The 18,977-nt window shown below is 38.0% G+C and overlaps 1 protein-coding gene across 1 annotated transcript; it reads left to right on the forward strand.

The window, feature by feature from the left end:
* Window positions 1-2,524: 2,524 nt before the first annotated feature.
* LOC127644540 (twisted gastrulation protein homolog 1-A-like) lies at window positions 2,525-18,328 on the forward strand. Its single transcript, XM_052127742.1, has 5 exons — window positions 2,525-2,667; window positions 4,042-4,188; window positions 8,970-9,069; window positions 15,905-16,150; window positions 17,635-18,328. Exons 2-5 carry the CDS (start codon window positions 4,063-4,065, stop codon window positions 17,814-17,816), a joined length of 654 nt encoding a protein of 217 aa, XP_051983702.1. The 5' UTR covers window positions 2,525-2,667; window positions 4,042-4,062; the 3' UTR covers window positions 17,817-18,328.
* Window positions 18,329-18,977: the final 649 nt, after the last annotated feature.

Consider the following 18,977-nt stretch of genomic DNA (forward strand, 5'->3'; position numbering starts at 1 on the left):
TATATATATATTTGTATTTATATATATATATATATATATATATATATATATATATATATAATATATAATTAATTAAAAACCATTAAATTAGAAACATTATATTTAAATGTATTAGTTGAGTTTAATAGCCAATCAACGCAAGTAATTAAAGGGTAATCAATTTTTATGTTTTAAGTGTGTCATTGTTGTTTCACTCTTGTCCAGCAGATGGCGACAGAATCAATGGATTGTCTAACCAACGTACCATTAGACTAATAAATTATACTAAAATTAGTGATAAACTTTTTTAAAAACATTGTTAATATTAACAAAGACATTATGAAGCTTATTAAATTGATTGCAACATTTATCAATAATAGCGGTGAGAATATCAAGTTGGTTGGTCTTGGTGCTAGTTTATTTTAGTGACTCATAAATTACTCACCCTCATGCCATTCTAGAGGTGTAGGTCTTTCTTTCTTCAGCTGAAAACAAACAAAGGTTTTTAGAAAAATATTTTAGTTTTGCAGGTCCATACAATGCAAATTAATGCTGACCAGAACTTAGAAGGACCAAAAATAACATAAAGGCAGCATAAAAGTAATCCATTGGACTCCAGTGGTTAAATCCATATCTTCAGAAGCGATATTTACATCTACATTTACATTTATGCATTTGGCAGACGCTTTTATCCAAAGCGACTTACAGTGCACTTATTACAGGGACAATCCCCCCGGAGCAACCTGGAGTTAAGTGTCTTACTCAAGGACACAATGGTGGTGGCTGTGGGGATCGAACCAGTGACCTTCTGATTACAAGTTATGCGCTTAGCCCACTACAACACCACCACTCCATATGATAGGTGTGGTGTGGGTGAGAAACGGATCAAAATGTAAGTCCTTTTTTTACTCTAAATCTCCACTTTCACTTTTACATCCGAAAGTCGCATGTGGTGCCACTTTCACATCAGAAAGTGAACGTTAAAGTGGAGATTTATAGTAAAGAAGGACTTGTTTTATATGACATGAGTCATATTAATTACTTTTATGTATCCTTTATGTGATTTTTAGAGCTACAAAGGTCTGGTCACCATTCACTTGCATTGTATGGACCAACAGAGCTGAGATATTCTTCTAAAACTCTTTTGTTTGTGTTTTGCTCAATAAACAAAGTCAAACACATCTGGGATGGCATGAAGGTGAGTAAACGATGTGAGAATTTTCATTCCTTTATACACAAATCTCATGTCTTTTTCCATGGCACTGAAGATTTAGTAGCGGTACAGCACCACTGCGGAGTTATTATATTTATGTGCCATGCTATTTATTTGGTACTCAAATGTACTTTAAAGAACACATTGCCATGCACACGTCCAAAAGCATGGTAGTACCTTATTATGGTACTTTTTGGGCATTGTTGAATAGGACCCCCTACAGTATATAAAAGCACCATGGCAGTGTCACTGCCTGACATCATCAATGTTGATGACGCTTAATCTTAAATTACTCCTAGAGGAACCCTTCAATAATTTCTGATTCAATGCATGTTGTACTGTATGTTCTTTTGTTGAGCATACATGATTTATCATACTCTTGCTGGGATGGTTGATGTGTCTTTAAGAGGGCTCCGCGTTAAACTTACCGTGTTGAAACGAACTGTTTTTAATGCGTCATAAACAGTCTTCATCTAGGGGTCGATTGGTGGCTCATTAGACAAATCCTCATTTGAGCTACATTTGACATTTCTGGTTGTTTTGTGTCTTATTTGAGACATTCATGTACTAAACATTATAAACGTTCAAATCTGGTGTCCTCATGTACTAGTTACTGACAAATGAATTACTGTTAAATACAGTTTCAAAACAACCTTGTGCAGAATCTCAAACGTGTGTGATTGGTCCACGCGGAACAGCGCTGACAAAAGGAACACAAATCACATGACAACGCAATTTACGTTGTATTTCTGTTGCGATCTCGTTCTGAACAATCTTTTACACATTGTAACTTTTTGACCATTTAATTGAACATACACAACGACGATTTTAATATAAGAAGGTTATTATTTTCACACATTGTATATGACCAGTTTTTGGTAAGTTAATAATAAAAAAAAATAAAAAAGTAATTACTAACTACTAATTAATTCCTAAAATCCTTATCAACCTCGACCAAATGGAATTGTTCTTTTAATTATTTCAAATAAATTATATACAATCAAATAACTTATTCATGAACTGGTCAAAGAATTTAAGGGGGCGGTGTTAAATTAGAAAACATACATCTTAACATTAGACGTTAAATGCTGATTTAAAATTCACTATTGTTTTATATAGATTTGTTCTATAGTCTATACAGTATTTAACATGATTACGTCAGAAGTAACTGTAATTAAATTACTGGAAAAAATAAGAGTAATCCTTTACTTTTTCAACGTAAACAGTCAATTAATTATATGAATGAATTACTTAGTAATTCATTACTCCCAACACGGTATCTGACCAATCAGCGATTGTCCAGGGCGCCAAGCTCCGCCCATTTTGGTCATGGGCGTTCTATTCTACTTATTCTGTTTCTATGAATCGAACTCGGTCCTGTTTCTATTTTGACTAAAAGGGGCAAAGACAAGAGATCTATGTGAGAGAAAGTACATACCCAAAGGAAAGTTATTTGATAGCTTCAAAGAAAAACAGTAAGTATGCATGCTTTGTTTACGTAACGCATCCAAAGCTGTGACGTATTCCAGAGATGTGACGTGATAATGCATCGTGTTTTTGCGTCATGTTTGTGCTTTAGAGATGTCAGTGAGCGTTTTTATGTGTATCATTAGACTTTATAGAAGAACATGTCCGAGTGTCAAGCTCAAGCTTTTCTTGTTTCTATGTTCTATGTAGGTTGTCGACAGTGTAACCCAACAGTTTCACATGATTGTGCTGCATGAATCTTTAATTCATTTTCTTGATATGCAGTTCGACCTTAATCAATGTTATTTTTTTTCTTTGTAACTCTTTTTTGCCACTTTTTTGTTTAGTAACTGAATGCATTCTTACATTTGTTCAGTTGTGTGGCAATTAATGATGGTTACACCTGCATACTTTATAATAACTTTCCTTAGTTAACAAACTATTTATGTATTAATATATATATATATTCATGTGGTTAGAAATGGTAGATTGTTTTTTAAATTAAAAATATTTTAATTTATATTTATTTATGTATAATGCATATTTATGATATTATTCTAAATATATTTATATTTTAATGAACATTAACTTCTGATGTTAAGCGTATATCATTTTTGTTTATTGCTTTTGTTATAAATTAAATTGCTAAATGTTATAAAATGTTATTACAATAATAATAATGATCATATTTTCATTCTCGCATCACAACAATCACATCTAGTGGTCCATGTTCAATACAATTTCAGCTCAGTCGATGGCATAAATGGCACAAATACTTTCAACCGTGCCCTCGTGCTTTTAAAAATAAATATTTTATTTTATTAAATAATCGCAGTTACAGTAAGACATTTACAATGGAAGTGAATGGGACAATCCATCAACTTTAAAATACACACTTTCAAAAAGTATAGCCATAGAACATAAACATTTGACATGTTTGCATGATTTTAAAGTAAAAAACATGGCTTACTAACCTTATCTGTGTAATCCAATCCAATAATACAACTTTGTTGCATGACGATTTAAAGCTGGTAAGCCCTGTAAGCAATTTTATAACACAAAAACCATGATAACATGCATATTGTTTACGTTTTGTGGCTATACTTTTGAATCGGTCTGTATTTGAATGTTTATGGAATTCCATTCCATTGACTTCCATTGTAAGTGCCTCACTGTAACCCAGATATACTGTATTGTTAGTTTTTGTTTTTGTAATGAGGGACCAGTTTAAATAATTTTCAGTGGTAATCAGCATTATGCTACAAATGCTGTTAATTAAGCTTAACTTGTACTAATCCCGAAACATTCCTACCCGAGGAATTACATATGTAAAGACAGTGAGGTGTTATTGATGATGTTGTATGTCTGTGTTGATAACGCAGGTGTGTGAGGTTTTGGTCAGGATGCGGCCGACACTCTCTCTCTGTCCTGTCCTGATCTCTCTGTTATTCCTTCTGTCTGGACTGACCGTCATCAACGGCTGTAACAAAGCCCTGTGTGCCAGTGACGTCAGCAAATGTCTTCTGCAGGTATTAGACAGCAGGATGCTGCACACATTTATCACAACTCGATCAATGCGCAAAATACTCTCCTCTTCTTTGGAATGTGGAATGCTTTTTACATTTTTATGGACATTTTTTACTCTTTAATAGGCATTCAAAACTTGCCTGGAAAACACTGTCTCATGCCAATACAATGTTACACTAAATAGTTTGCTCAGTCTCATGCAAACTGCATGAGAAAACTGCATGCAAAAAAATATTTTCACATTATTCTTCCATCTGTGCATGCTCTTCTCTGCCTTGGCACGTGTTTTAGGGTAACTGAGTGTAACTAATGTTATATTGGATCACTTTTTCCATGAAGCATAATGACTGCTTTAGTTTAAACAAACTGTGTGTGCGCATGTGTGCGCGCATAGACGTATATGCGTGTGCGCTCGTGCGTGCGTGCGCATAGACATATATGCGTGTGCGTGCGTGTGTGTGTGTGTGTGTGTGCGCGCGCGTGCGTGCGTACGCGCATGTGTGTGTGCGCTCGTGCGTGCCTGTTGTGTGTGTGTGTGCGCGCGCGTGCGCGAGGTTTCCAATGTAGGTTCTTTGTGTCTGTGGCATTAATTTTAGTTGCAGTGCAGTATTGTTAAATTCACATTTAGATCCACATATGTCTCCATTAACAAAAAAGTGCTGAAAGGTACAGTGGTTTTTGGACATACACTGAAAAAAAAAATATGTTAGCCTGTTGTAAGTGCCATGGTAAATTTCTTATAAATACAGCTCCTTTCAGTGAAGCACCGTGTTCTTGCTTGAAGAGTTGTCTGTATGGTGTAACTCTGATGTAAGCTTTATCTCTCGCTTCCCTTTTCACAAGCAAAGACATTCACAGTGTTTACTCTAGTCTGTGTATCCTAGTGAGAGGAAGAAAGAGAGAGACAGACGGGTGGATGTTGACTCCAGAGGGTCTCAAACATTAGCAGCTTGTCTGGGGAATAAACAAAGGACATTACATGAATAAACAGTTCAAAACAACCTGATGGAAAGGCTAGGCGGTTGCAATGGTATTCTGAGTGGTCGCTAGGGTGTCCGACTTGTTTTGCTAGTCAGGTGTTAGGGTGTTGCTAGGCTATCCTGGGTGGTTGCTAGTTGGAGTATGCTTACTGGCCCAAGTTAAAAGAGTCCAGCTCCTAGTCTATGATGTTTTGGTCACTTCATATGGCACAAGTCCCTCCAGCTTTGCCATCAAAATAATAAAAAGAGAATAAGAATTGTTTGTTACAAAAATCTTTATCTTGTGTCCTTTACGAAAGTCCTGTCAAACCAGCCGCAAAGTTGCCAAAATGTTGTAATTTTGCCACTCATTATTTTGGCAACAATGGACAATATGACATATTTGCTATATGTCAAATATGTTAAAATGATCACTGCAGAATTTGCGGCACGTTTCTTGCAAATTAGCCATGAACTCTCGATCTTTGGAAGGGTAGTTACTGTGTACTGTCGGCTGGGGTGTGGCAGCTGCAGTGCGGTTTTAGTCATGAATGCTTTTGGAGTCAATGCAGCCAAGAGCATGTCCTGTCAGCTAAGAGCACTTACTCACCCCAGCAAAAACTAAAAACGTGCCATTCCGGCCCCACCTGCCGGCAGGTCCCTGCCTTCCTGAATCTGGGAGGGGACAGGGGGAGGGAAACAACAATAACTTATAACAGCAATAACAGGTTACTCGCTGTATCAGCGAAGAAAAAAAAAACCACAGTAACATTTAAAAGAGAGGGAAAGGCCAAGGCGGAGCAGTAGTGAGACAGAGAGAGAGAGAGGATAAAAAAAACTTTACTTCCTCAGTCACTCCTCCACCCTCTATTGGATGACATCCACGCCTCCTCGGGCGGATCGGAGGCAGTCCTCCGGCCCCTGACTGACGGAATGTCCTGCCGAGTTCTCAGGGAACTGAAGGGGTCTCCCCCACCCCTGGCAGCGGTCGGCCAGGAGCCCTTCCCCGCTTGCAGTCGCCGGTCTTCACGTCCCGGCTGGTAGGGGTCCCCCCGCCCCTGGCAGCAGCCCTGACCACTCCAGGCAGTCGGCTAGCAGTCCATTTGCGGCCGGCGGCCGTTCGTCCGCTCTTAGGCGGCCGTTCTCCTCCATCCCCCTGCAGATGGCCGCTGCTGCGCCATTAGGATGGATGGTAGTGGCGAGTACTCTACTGCGGCGCATCCCTCCTCCTTCCTGGGTTTCGGCACCACATCCATTTAAAACACTGTGTAATGGATGTTGTTCTCTTTTCTACAGTGACCTTAAGTGTGTCTGGGGTAAGGCTCGTGTATCTTATTACAAGATTTCTTTCCAAATAAATAAATATACAGGAAATATTCATTTGAATTGAAATTATTTTATAAACTGACTTGTAGAGAATGCACTGTGACAAATGCCCGGATGACCGCTGATCTAATATGTGGATGTGCGGTTGTTTCAGAGAAATATCAGACCACTAGATGGCGCCATTGATCAATCAGATCAATGATTGTTTTTTTGTTTTTGGCACCATTTGGAGTAAATTCGAGAGACTGTTGTGTGTTAAAATCCCAGGAGATCAGCAGTTTAACTTTTTTTTTTCCTCATTCTGATGGTTGATGTGAACCTTAACTGAAGCTCCTGACCCGTATCAGCATAATTTTATGCACTGCACTGTTGCCACACGTTTGGCTGATTAGATAATCGCATGGATGATTGTTGGTGTCAGACGGGCTGGTTTGAGAAGTTCTGGGATTTTCACACACAACAGTGTCTAGAATTTACTCCGAATGGTGCCAAAAACAAAAAAAATCCAGTGAGCGGCAGTTCTGCGGACGGAAACAACTTGTTGATGAGAGAGGTCAACAGAGAATGGCCAGACTGGTTTGAACAGACAAAGTCTACAGTAACTCAGATAACCACTCTGTACAAAAATGCTATACTGAGATGCGGGTTGGCACAGTTTTGGTGGCACGAGGGGGACTTACACAATATTAGGCAGGTGGTTTTAATGTTGTGACTGATCTCTGTGTGTGTGTCTGTCTGTCTGTCTGTCTGTCTGTCTGTCTGTCTGTCTGTCTGTCTATCTGTCTGTCTGTCTGTCTGTCTGTCTGATACAAAAATTCAGATTTATATCCAATACAGATTATTGACTATCAGTATCAATGTTTTTGTCTGTCTCTCTCTTTCTGTAAAAAAGTGAAGTAGGACTTGATTTCATCTATTAGGAATTGATTTTTAATGTTGGCCATTACAAATCTGAATGAAGCCATGCAGGTGCTTGGATGGGAAGAGGTTGGAAAAAAAGAGGGGTTAGTGACATCAGCCGAAAAGGAACGTTTTTTGAGAGGTGGGGCAAGTTATTATATTTTGATGTAAGATTACGCTGAAAAAGATTTTCATAAATTTTTTTATATTGTGAATGATAAAATCAAGGATGTGTTTTTAAAAAATAAATCGGGAACATTTTTATTTCGTTTAGACTTCATTCAATCATTTCATCATTCATTTAAAAAAAGCATGTTTTTCAAGGTAAAAAATTAGTTTTTTCCAAACAGCATGATTTATTGATAAAAAGATAGTATTTGATATTGAATCTTCACACGCGCAATCATTACATTTGGGTCTAAAGGGGGGTACTCTCATGTTTATTTATAATTTGTCACATGACAACATGTTTTAATTTATTTTTTTTAAATAGATGATAATTAAAGATTATTCTGCACTAACATTTCTTTTTTCAATAATGTTTACTTCTAATGAGACATTTCTTATTTTGTATTATTTTGACATGACACTTTTTACTTTCTTTTGGAAGCATCTGGCCCACGTGTGTTCTCAGGTATTGGGATTTCTATGGACGCTTTATTGCATTTCTATTGAAACTCTCCCCTTCTCCTGAACTTTCAGTTTTAATGGCACACACACATGCGTACATCTGGAAGTTGACCCCTTCCTCGCAACGGTTGGCAAAACACGAAATGCAAAGAGCCAAATGCAGCACATGTTCCCCTTTCATTCAGCTGTTTGGATGTTTTCTCTGTAATTACAACTCTAAATGCGTCCCAGGTTTTGGTGACTCTTTTCCTTTCTCTGCCGGGTGATTTGACATTTTTTATAGCATGAAAGTTTGCAGCTCTGTTTTTCCTTTCTTCTTCCCATGTTAAAGTCAGTGTTATTATCATGGAAGAGAACGAAAACTAAATCAAAACATTTTTAATATCTGAAATGAAAAAAAAACCCGCCATAAATTAAGTTTAAATTAATAATCAAAATGTTTAAATGTAACATATTCTCACACATTCAGCACTTCTGATTCAACACATTTAGTGCTCAATAATTATAACATATGGAAATATACTAATATGTATTAATATACTAAATGAATATATTCTGACAATTTTTAAACTAAACTGATTTTAGAAAATGATGAAAAAATACTCTAACACTGAATTAAAATAGACAGTCATAGAGTGAAAACAAAGAAACAACTAATCTAAATGTAAGTGTCATTACAAAACGATTTAAAAGTAAAAACGTTTAAATTCCAAAACTATAATTACCCTGCTTTAAATAATTTTTGGTCTCTTTCTGTGGTTTCATTTGGCTGAAATAATTCCAAAAGTTTATGTTTCCATCAAGTATGCAGTCAAAGTATGCGTGTGTGTTTGGATGCCAGCTATGGTGCATATGACACATGTTTATGTAAGCTAGATGTCCTCCATGTTGTAAAACTTTCCCCCTGTATGTTTACCTTTTCATAATATACAATTTGTGTGTGTGTGTGTGTGTCTGTATGTGTGTAGGGGCTTTGTCAGTGTCGGCCATCGGAGGGAAACTGTTCATGTTGTAAAGAGTGTATGTTGTGTTTGAGTTCTCTCTGGGAGGAGTGCTGCGACTGTGTAGGTGAGTTTAATAATCAATGCACAGTTGGTACTTTACACATACAATATATTTAGTACTCTGAATCAACACACATTCAGGACTCACAAAAATAACACACTCATTACTCTTAACTTATTTAGCATTTAAATGAACACACATTCAGTACTCTGAATCGATACAAATTCAATATTCACAATTAATACACATTCAGTATTCACAATTAATACACATTCAGTATTCAGAATCAACACACACTTTCAGTACTCTGAATCAACACACATTCAGTACTCTGAATCAACACACATACAGCACTCTGAATCAACACACATACAGCACTCTGAATCAACACGCATTCAGCACTCTGAATCAACACACATACAGCACTCTGAATCAACACGCATTCAGCACTCTGAATCAACACACATTCAGTACTCTGATTCAACACACATTCAGCACTCTGAATCAACACACTTTCAGTACTCTGAATCAACACACATACAGCACTCTGAATCAACACACATTCAGCACTCTGATTCAACACGCATTCAGCACTCTGAATCAACACACATTCAGTACTCTGATTCAACACACATTCAGCACTCTGATTCAACACGCATTCAGCACTCTGAATCAACACACATACAGCACTCTGATTCAACACACATTCAGCACTCTGAATCAACACACTTTCAGTACTCTGAATCAACACACATACAGCACTCTGAATCAACACACATACAGCACTCTGAATCAACACACATACAGCACTCTGAATCAACACACATACAGCACTCTGAATCAACACACATTCAGCACTCTGAATCAACACACATACAGCACTCTGAATCAACACACATACAGCAGTCTGAATCAACACACATTCAGCACTCTGAATCAACACACATTCAGCACTCTGAATCAACACACATTCAGTACTCTGAATCAACACACATTCAGCACTCTGAATCAACACACATTCAGTACTCTGAATCAACACACATTCAGCACTCTGAATCAACACACATACAGCACTCTGAATCAACACACATACAGCACTCTGAATCAACACACATACAGCACTCTGAATCAACACACATACAGCACTCTGAATCAACACACATTCAGCACTCTGAATCAACACACATACAGCACTCTGAATCAACACACATTCAGCACTCTGAATCAACACACATACAGCACTCTGAATCAACACACATACAGCACTCTGAATCAACACACATTCAGCACTCTGAATCAACACACTTTCAGTACTCTGAATCAACACACTTTCAGTACTCTGAATCAACACACATACAGCACTCTGAATCAACACACATTCAGCACTCTGAATCAACACACATACAGCACTCTGAATCAACACACATACAGCACTCTGAATCAACACACATACAGCACTCTGAATCAACACACATACAGCACTCTGAATCAACACACATACAGCACTCTGAATCAACACACATACAGCACTCTGAATCAACACACATACAGCACTCTGAATCAACACACATACAGCACTCTGAATCAACACACATACAGCACTCTGAATCAACACACATACAGCACTCTGAATCAACACACATACAGCACTCTGAATCAACACACATACAGCACTCTGAATCAACACACATACAGCACTCTGAATCACACACATCAGCACTCTGAATCAACACATCAGCACTCTGAATCAACACACTTTCAGTACTCTGAATCAACACACATACAGCACTCTGAATCAACACACATTCAGCACTCTGAATCAACACACATACAGCACTCTGAATCAACACACATTCAGCACTCTGAATCAACACACATACAGCACTCTGAATCAACACACATACAGCACTCTGAATCAACACACATTCAGCACTCTGAATCAACACACTTTCAGTACTCTGAATCAACACACTTTCAGTACTCTGAATCAACACACATACAGCACTCTGAATCAACACACATTCAGCACTCTGAATCAACACACATACAGCACTCTGAATCAACACACATACATCACTCTGAATCAACACACATACAGCACTCTGAATCAACACACATTCAGCACTCTGAATCAACACACATACAGCACTCTGAATCAACACACATTCAGTACTCTGAATCAACACACATTCAGCACTCTGAATCAACACACATACAGCACTCTGAATCAACACATATACAGCACTCTGAATCAACACACATACAGCACTCTGAATCAACACACATTCAGCACTCTGAATCAACACACATACAGCACTCTGAATCAACACACTTTCAGTACTCTGAATCAACACACATTCAGCACTCTGAATCAACACACTTTCAGTACTCTGAATCAACACACTTTCAGTACTCTGAATCAACACACATACAGCACTCTGAATCAACACACATTCAGTATTCTGATTCAACACACATACAGCACTCTGAATCAACACACATACAGCACTCTGAATCAACACACATTCAGCACTCTGAATCAACACACTTTCAGTACTCTGAATCAACACACTTTCAGTACTCTGAATCAACACACATACAGCACTCTGAATCAACACACATTCAGCACTCTGAATCAACACACATACAGCACTCTGAATCAACACACATACAGCACTCTGAATCAACACACATACAGCACTCTGAATCAACACACATTCAGCACTCTGAATCAACACACATACAGCACTCTGAATCAACACACATTCAGTACTCTGAATCAACACACATACAGCACTCTGAATCAACACACATACAGCACTCTGAATCAACACACATACAGCACTCTGAATCAACACACATTCAGCACTCTGAATCAACACACATACAGCACTCTGAATCAACACACATTCAGTACTCTGAATCAACACACATACAGCACTCTGAATCAACACACATACAGCACTCTGAATCAACACACATACAGTCTCTGAATCAACACACATTCAGCACTCTGAATCAACACACATACAGCACTCTGAATCAACACACATTCAGTACTCTGAATCAACACACATACAGCACTCTGAATCAACACACATACAGCACTCTGAATCAACACACATTCAGTACTCTGATTTACACACATACAGCACTCTGAATCAACACACATTCAGTATTCTGAATCAACACACATACAGCACTCTGAATCAACACACATTCAATATTCTGAATCAACACACATTCAGTACTCTGAATCAACACACATACAGCACTCTGAATCAACACACATTCAGTACTCTGATTTACACACATACAGCACTCTGAATCAACACACATTCAGTATTCTGAATCAACACACATACAGCACTCTGAATCAACACACATTCAATATTCTGAATCAACACACATTCAGTACTCTGAATCAACACACATACAGCACTCTGAATCAACACACATACAGCACTCTGAATCAACACACATTCAGTATTCTGAATCAACACACATACAGCACTCTGAATCAACACACATTCAATATTCTGAATCAACACACATTCAGTACTCTGAATCAACACACATACAGCACTCTGAATCAACACACATTCAGTACTCTGATTTACACACATACAGCACTCTGAATCAACACACATTCAGTATTCTGAATAAACACACATACAGCACTCTGAATCAACACACATTCAATATTCTGAATCAACACACATTCAGTACTCTGAATCAACACACATACAGCACTCTGAATCAACACACATACAGCACTCTGAATCAACACACATTCAGTATTCTGAATCAACACACATACAGCACTCTGGATCAACACACGTTCAGTACTCTGAATCAACACACGTTCAGTACTCTGATTCAACACACTTTCAGCACTCTGATTCAACACACATACAGCACTCTGATTCAACACACATACAGCACTCTGAATCAACACACATTCAGTATTCTGATTCAACACACTTTCAGCACTCTGAATCAACACACATACAGCACTCTGAATCAACACACATTCAGTACTCTGAATCAACACACATACAGTATTCTGATTCAACACACTTTCAGCACTCTGAATCAACACACATTCAGTACTCTGAATCAACACACATTCAGTACTCTGAATCAACACACATTCAGTACTCTGAATCAACACACATTCAGTACTCTGATTCAACACACTTTCAGCACTCTGATTCAACACACATACAGCACTCTGAATCAACACACATACAGCACTCTGAATCAACACATATTCAGTACTCTGAATCAACACACATTCAGCACTCTGAATCAACACACATACAGCACTCTGAATCAACACACATTCAGTACTCTGAATCAACACACATTCAGCACTCTGAATCAACACACATTCAGCACTCTGAATCAACACACATTCAGCACTCTGAATCAACACACATTCAGTACTCTGAATCAACACACTTTCAGTACTCGGAATCAACACACTTTCAGTACTCTGAATCAACACACATTCAGCACTCTGATTCAACACACTTTCAGTACTCTGAATCAACACACTTTCAGTACTCTGAATCAACACACATTCAGCACTCTGATTCAACACACTTTCAGTACTCTGAATCAACACACATTCAGTACTCTGAATCAACACACTTTCAGTACTCTGAATCAAAACACACATTCAGCACTCTGATTCAACACACTTTCAGTACTCTGAATCAACACACATTCAGCACTCTGATTCAACACACTTTCAGTACTCTGATTCAAAACACACATTCAGCACTCTGATTCAAAACACACTTTCAGTACTCTGAATCAAAACACATTTAGTGCTCAAAATCAACACATCGAGGACAAACTCATTACACTTAGCATATTTAGTATTTAAAATGAACACACATTCAGTACTAAAAATCCACACAAATTCAGTACTCAAAATTAATACACATTCTGTTCTCTAATTCAACACACATTCAGTGCTCAAAATCAACATTACTATATAATTACTTAATGCTTAATCTGACCAGTATATAAACAAATACATTCCACAATTGGTCAATGTAAAATGACTGATTAATAAGAACTGAACTGATTATTATCCACAAGAGTCACATGATGCTTTGTGGGCAATGTGGGTGGAAATTCCATTCAAATGTAAACAATCGTTATGTTATGTACTAATGCAGCATTAAAAATGACAGAGACTTGAGAATAAATGATCTCAGAATTATGGCGAGGAGATATTGTTCTTCCCCACCTATCTGTTATTGATTATGGGTGGAAGGATGATGGCCATATATCGCACATGGATGCATTTTATTTATTTTGTTGAGTATTTATCCATTGATGGAGGAGCTGAGTAGACTAACATGAAAAGCGCTGTAACCTAGCGCCTTCACAGCTGTAAAGTTGGACATGTTTTGAGAACTGTAGATAATTCTGTTTATTTTAAAACAGATATTGAGTCTAGTCACAACCTGAAGAGTCTGTTCAAACAATATGCATTATGAAAAGCACTGTACAAATAAATGTAACTGATACCTAAATGTGATGCCACACTTTTTTCCAAATCACTTTTTCCCCTTAAAGGGATCGTTCACCCTAAAATTAAAATTCTGTCATTATTTACTCACTCTCATGAAATCCCAGGTGTGTATGACTTAATTTCTTCATTAGAACAATAGAAAAATATTAGAGCTCAGCAGGTCCTTAAAATGCATTGGAGATTTCTCTTTTGAAGCTCCAAATATCACAGACAGTCATCATAAACGTCATCCATACGACTCTGGATAAATTAATGTCTTCTAAATTAATACAATCACTTTTGGTTTGAAAAAAGATCAATATTTAAGTACTTTTTAACCATAATCCAATGCTTCTCGAGAGGGTGGAGTCCAAGTGGTTTCTTGTGTGATCGCGTTGCCATGGATACAGATGTAATCTCACATTCTCCACTTGGTTGAGACATCCAGGATGAGCACACAAACGCACAATTGTGAGTAAAGAAACAGATAAATTCAGATCTAAACCAAAACCAACCAAGCTACTGTACAGCGTTCCTCCTACTCACTTGTTAACAGCGCTGCTCTTCCAGCTGTGATGCATGTACGAACGCATGTTGACGACTTGACAATTAAGTGAAAAGAGCACACAAACAAATTATTCCAGTCAATCCCTTTGTAGGCAGCCAATGCAGAAGCAGCATCTGAGAAAGGACTAAGTGGTTTCTGATCATAACATTGCTGTTTTAGACAAAACGTTAGTTTTGCTTGATTATTAGGATAACTATTAACTGCACATATTGTCCAGGAAATTTTGAAGACATCTTGCAACATTTAAAAGGCAAGAATCCAACTGCACAACATGCTAGCAAGCAGTGACCAGCCGAGACTCTATCCTAAAGAGACTCTGATTATGTTAACTTGTTTGGCTCATTCATAGTCAAGTAAGATCAAATATTAGGACTAGTTCTGGCTTGCACTCTGACAGCTCTTTCAAGTGTCAAATGATGCAGTCCAGATACTCTAATTTGAGATGATCATTTGTCAAACTACAGTTGTTATCTTGTTAACTTTTTACAGAAGTTTATTTCCATGGTTTAGTACCATACCTGAGCACAGTAAACATAAAGCCGTTTTTAAAGAAGCGAATCAGACAGTTTGTGAAATCAAAGCATACTTTAATAGCCACTTCTGTGTTTGGTTTTTCTGTTGTTCTGTGTATTCAACAGATATCCTGTTTAGATCAGAGCAAACCACACATGAATAAGACACGAGGCATCCGTTTCTCAACATCAAGACATAAAATCATCAGATTCTTGAGATGTTTTGCTCCTGAGGAGGTTTTGACGTGTGTACGGAGGTAAACACTCTTTATTTCCACTGTCCAATAGGAATGTGTAACCCAAGACATTACAACGACAGTCCGGCCACCTCCAAGAGCACGGTCGAAGAGCTCTACCGGCCAATCCCTTCGCTTTTCAGGGCACTGACTGAAGGCGACGCCCCCATTAACATGATGGTTGTTTCGTTTCCCGTTGCTGAGGAACTGTCCCACCATGAGAATCTTGTGTCTTTAATGGAAACACTGGACAGTCAGAGTCACAACATCTCGCTGCCCAGAAACAGCGTCCATGGTGGTAGGTATTGGGCGAAATGTTTATGTGGAACTCAAAAGGAGATCCCCTCCATCTTTTCAATTCAATGGTAGTGAATAGTGACTCACTTTCAAGCTTAAAAGTATCATGAATGTAGTCCATGAGACTCGTGTGTCCAGTCTAGTCTCTTCGAATGCTACAATTACAAATATTTTGCAAGCTGAGTTTTACGTGCAGTATTCTGTGTTTCGCCACAGTTTCCTGGTGAGATGAACACTAGAGGCGCTATAACAACCGTGCGCTTTATTTACTTTCACACAAATGGCTGATTATAACTTAATGAACACTTATTTTTCGCACTATTGCTATCATATCGAAACACTTTTACTCTGATGCATCACTTGAAAAACTATATATCTTAATGCTAACTTATAGAGTGTTGGACTTTGGGCATGGGAGATGGCGGTTCAAGCCCAGCCAAGCATGCGAGTTGACACATGAGACAAAAGTGTCATAGAAGCTACAATAAATAACGTAGTTGCATCTGAAAATTTGCTTTTCATGTCGTATTTCCTTTTTTAAACCTATCGTTTAGGTTTAGGATGAGTTTTAGGTTAGGGGGCTATTTTTTACTCATTAAAACCTCCATCTAACATTCACCTTAAAACCCATGTCTGATTACAACACTGTTTCACTCACTTCTCTTCTCTTCTCTTGCCTTCTCTTCTCTTCTCTTGCCTTCTCTTCTCCTCTCTTCTCTTGCCTTCTCTTCTCTTGCCGTCTCTTCTCTTCTCTTCTCTTGCCATCTCTTCTTCTGGCTTGCCTTCTCTTCCCTCACCTTCTCTTGCCTTCTCTTCCCTTGCCTTCTCTTCTCTTCCCTCGCCTTCTCTTGCCATCTCTTCTTCTGGCTTGCCTTCTCTTCCCTCACCTTCTCTTGCCTTATCTTCTCTTCTCTTGCCTTATCTTCTCTTCTCTTGCCTTATCTTCTCTTCTCTTGCCTTCTCTTCTCTTGCCTTCTTGTCTCTTGCCTTTTCTTGCCTTATCTTGCCTTATCTTTTCTTCCCTTGCCTTCTCTTGCCTTATCTTCTCTTCTCTTGCCTTCTCTTGCCTTATCTTCTCTTCTCTTGCCTTCTCTTGCCATCTCTTCTCTTCTCTTGCCATCTCTTCTCTTCTCTTGCCATCTCTTCTTCTGGCTTGCCTTCTCTTCCCTCACCTTCTCTTGCCTTCTCTTCCCTTGCCTTCTCTTGCCTTATCTTCTCTTCTCTTGCCTTCTCTTGCCATCTCTTCTCTTCTCTTGCCATCTATTCTCTTCTCTTGCCATCTCTTCTCTTCTCTTGCCATCTCTTCTTCTGCCTTGTCTTTTCTTCCCTCGCCTTCTCTTGCCTTGCCTTCTCTTCCCTCGCCTTCTCTTGCCTTATCTTCTCTTCTTCTGGCTTGTCTTCCCTTGCCTTATCATCTCTTGCCTTTTCTTCTCTTCCTCTGGCTTGCACGTGCACATCTCTTCCCATCTCTCTCTCATCCCTCAGATGCCATGTGTACGGTGGTATACTTTGATGACTGTGTGTCCATTCGCCAGTGTAAGCAGTACTGTGAGTCAATGGGAGGATCAAAGTACCGCTGGTTCCACAACGCCTGCTGTGAGTGTATTGGACCTGAATGTTTGGACTACGGCAGCAAAGCAGTGAAATGCACAAACTGCCTCATCTGAGACTTTATACACACTTTCGGATATGAATCACTGCACTATCAAAGAACTGAATACAGTCAAACTCACGCTACACTTGTTTTTCTTTCTTTTTTTTGTCTTTTGGAATATAAGGAAATAAGCATAGCTTTTGAGATTTTTATAACATTATCAATATTTTGTTAATTATTTCAGCAGCATATATGGATTGCATATCGTTTTCAGCGTTATAAAAGCTATCAAAAACCAAAGAAAAATAGTCCTGAACAAAACTTTTACGTTTTTTAAGTATGATTGTATGATTAAGCGATCATTGTTCAATATTTCAATTGTGTCATCTTTCATTGTCACACAACATACTAAAGAAAACACTTCATAATTCATGTTTAAGATATCAGTGATGTTGTAGAACAAAACGTGAAAGAATCAAGTCATTTTAATCACAACCCTTATTTGAATCAGTAATTTAAAAACACAAGCATCATAGTGTCTTAAGTATTGTGGTATGAGAAATAAATTTGTTTAATAACAAAGAATGCATCTCAGATATACTTGTTCAACAGCATGTGTTGCTACAGAACTGTAAACTACAAATGGAAAGCAGATCTTTTTTAAAAGTTGTAATTTTGTTTCATTTTTATAGAATGTAGCCTACAGCTGCAACTGAAGATTGTTCTTTTTTATATTGTTCATGTTTCATACATGGCTAAATATTTTTATCCCATAAAGGATTTGTCATGAAATGTAAATATGATATTTGTCTATTTTGAGGTTTTGGGTGCTTGTGTTTCTTAAAGAGATTTAAGAACAAATTTGCCAATGATGCTCAGTGGAAATGTAAAACTTAATGTTACTGAATTGTAAATGCTATAGCACCACCTGCAGGATGGGAAAGGCATTGCATAGAACAATTGTTTGGCCTGCAGTGCATATAAATAGGGTAATGCTTGAGTTTGGGTTTTATTTTTGGTAGTTTTGTAGGTCTACAACTTGGTGTCCGTTGTAACCGTCATTGGGAGATCTTAATTACAGAGCTCTGACAAACTGCCCTTTAGAGGCTTTTAATGCATGTCAGTCCACTCGGCGGCAGTCTTGGGAACACTTTTTACAAAAGGGTTGGTGACGATTACGATCAAAGAACATATTTCAAATCCGCAGTAAAATCTGATAACACGGGTATCATCA

Source organism: Xyrauchen texanus, chromosome 6, assembly GCF_025860055.1.
Source record: "Xyrauchen texanus isolate HMW12.3.18 chromosome 6, RBS_HiC_50CHRs, whole genome shotgun sequence".
NCBI lineage: Eukaryota > Metazoa > Chordata > Actinopteri > Cypriniformes > Catostomidae > Xyrauchen > Xyrauchen texanus.

What these genes read in the sequence shown, in the direction of transcription:
- LOC127644540 (XM_052127742.1), top strand. Translation starts at nt 4,063, where the DNA reads ATGCGGCCGACACTCTCTCTCTGTCCTGTCCTGATCTCTCTGTTATTC. An exon ending in GGAGTGCTGCGACTGTGTAG is followed by an intron (nt 9,070 to 15,904) that starts GTGAGTTTAATA and finishes ACTGTCCAATAG; the next exon opens with GAATGTGTAACCCAAGACAT. An exon ending in CAGAAACAGCGTCCATGGTG is followed by an intron (nt 16,151 to 17,634) that starts GTAGGTATTGGG and finishes CTCATCCCTCAG; the next exon opens with ATGCCATGTGTACGGTGGTA.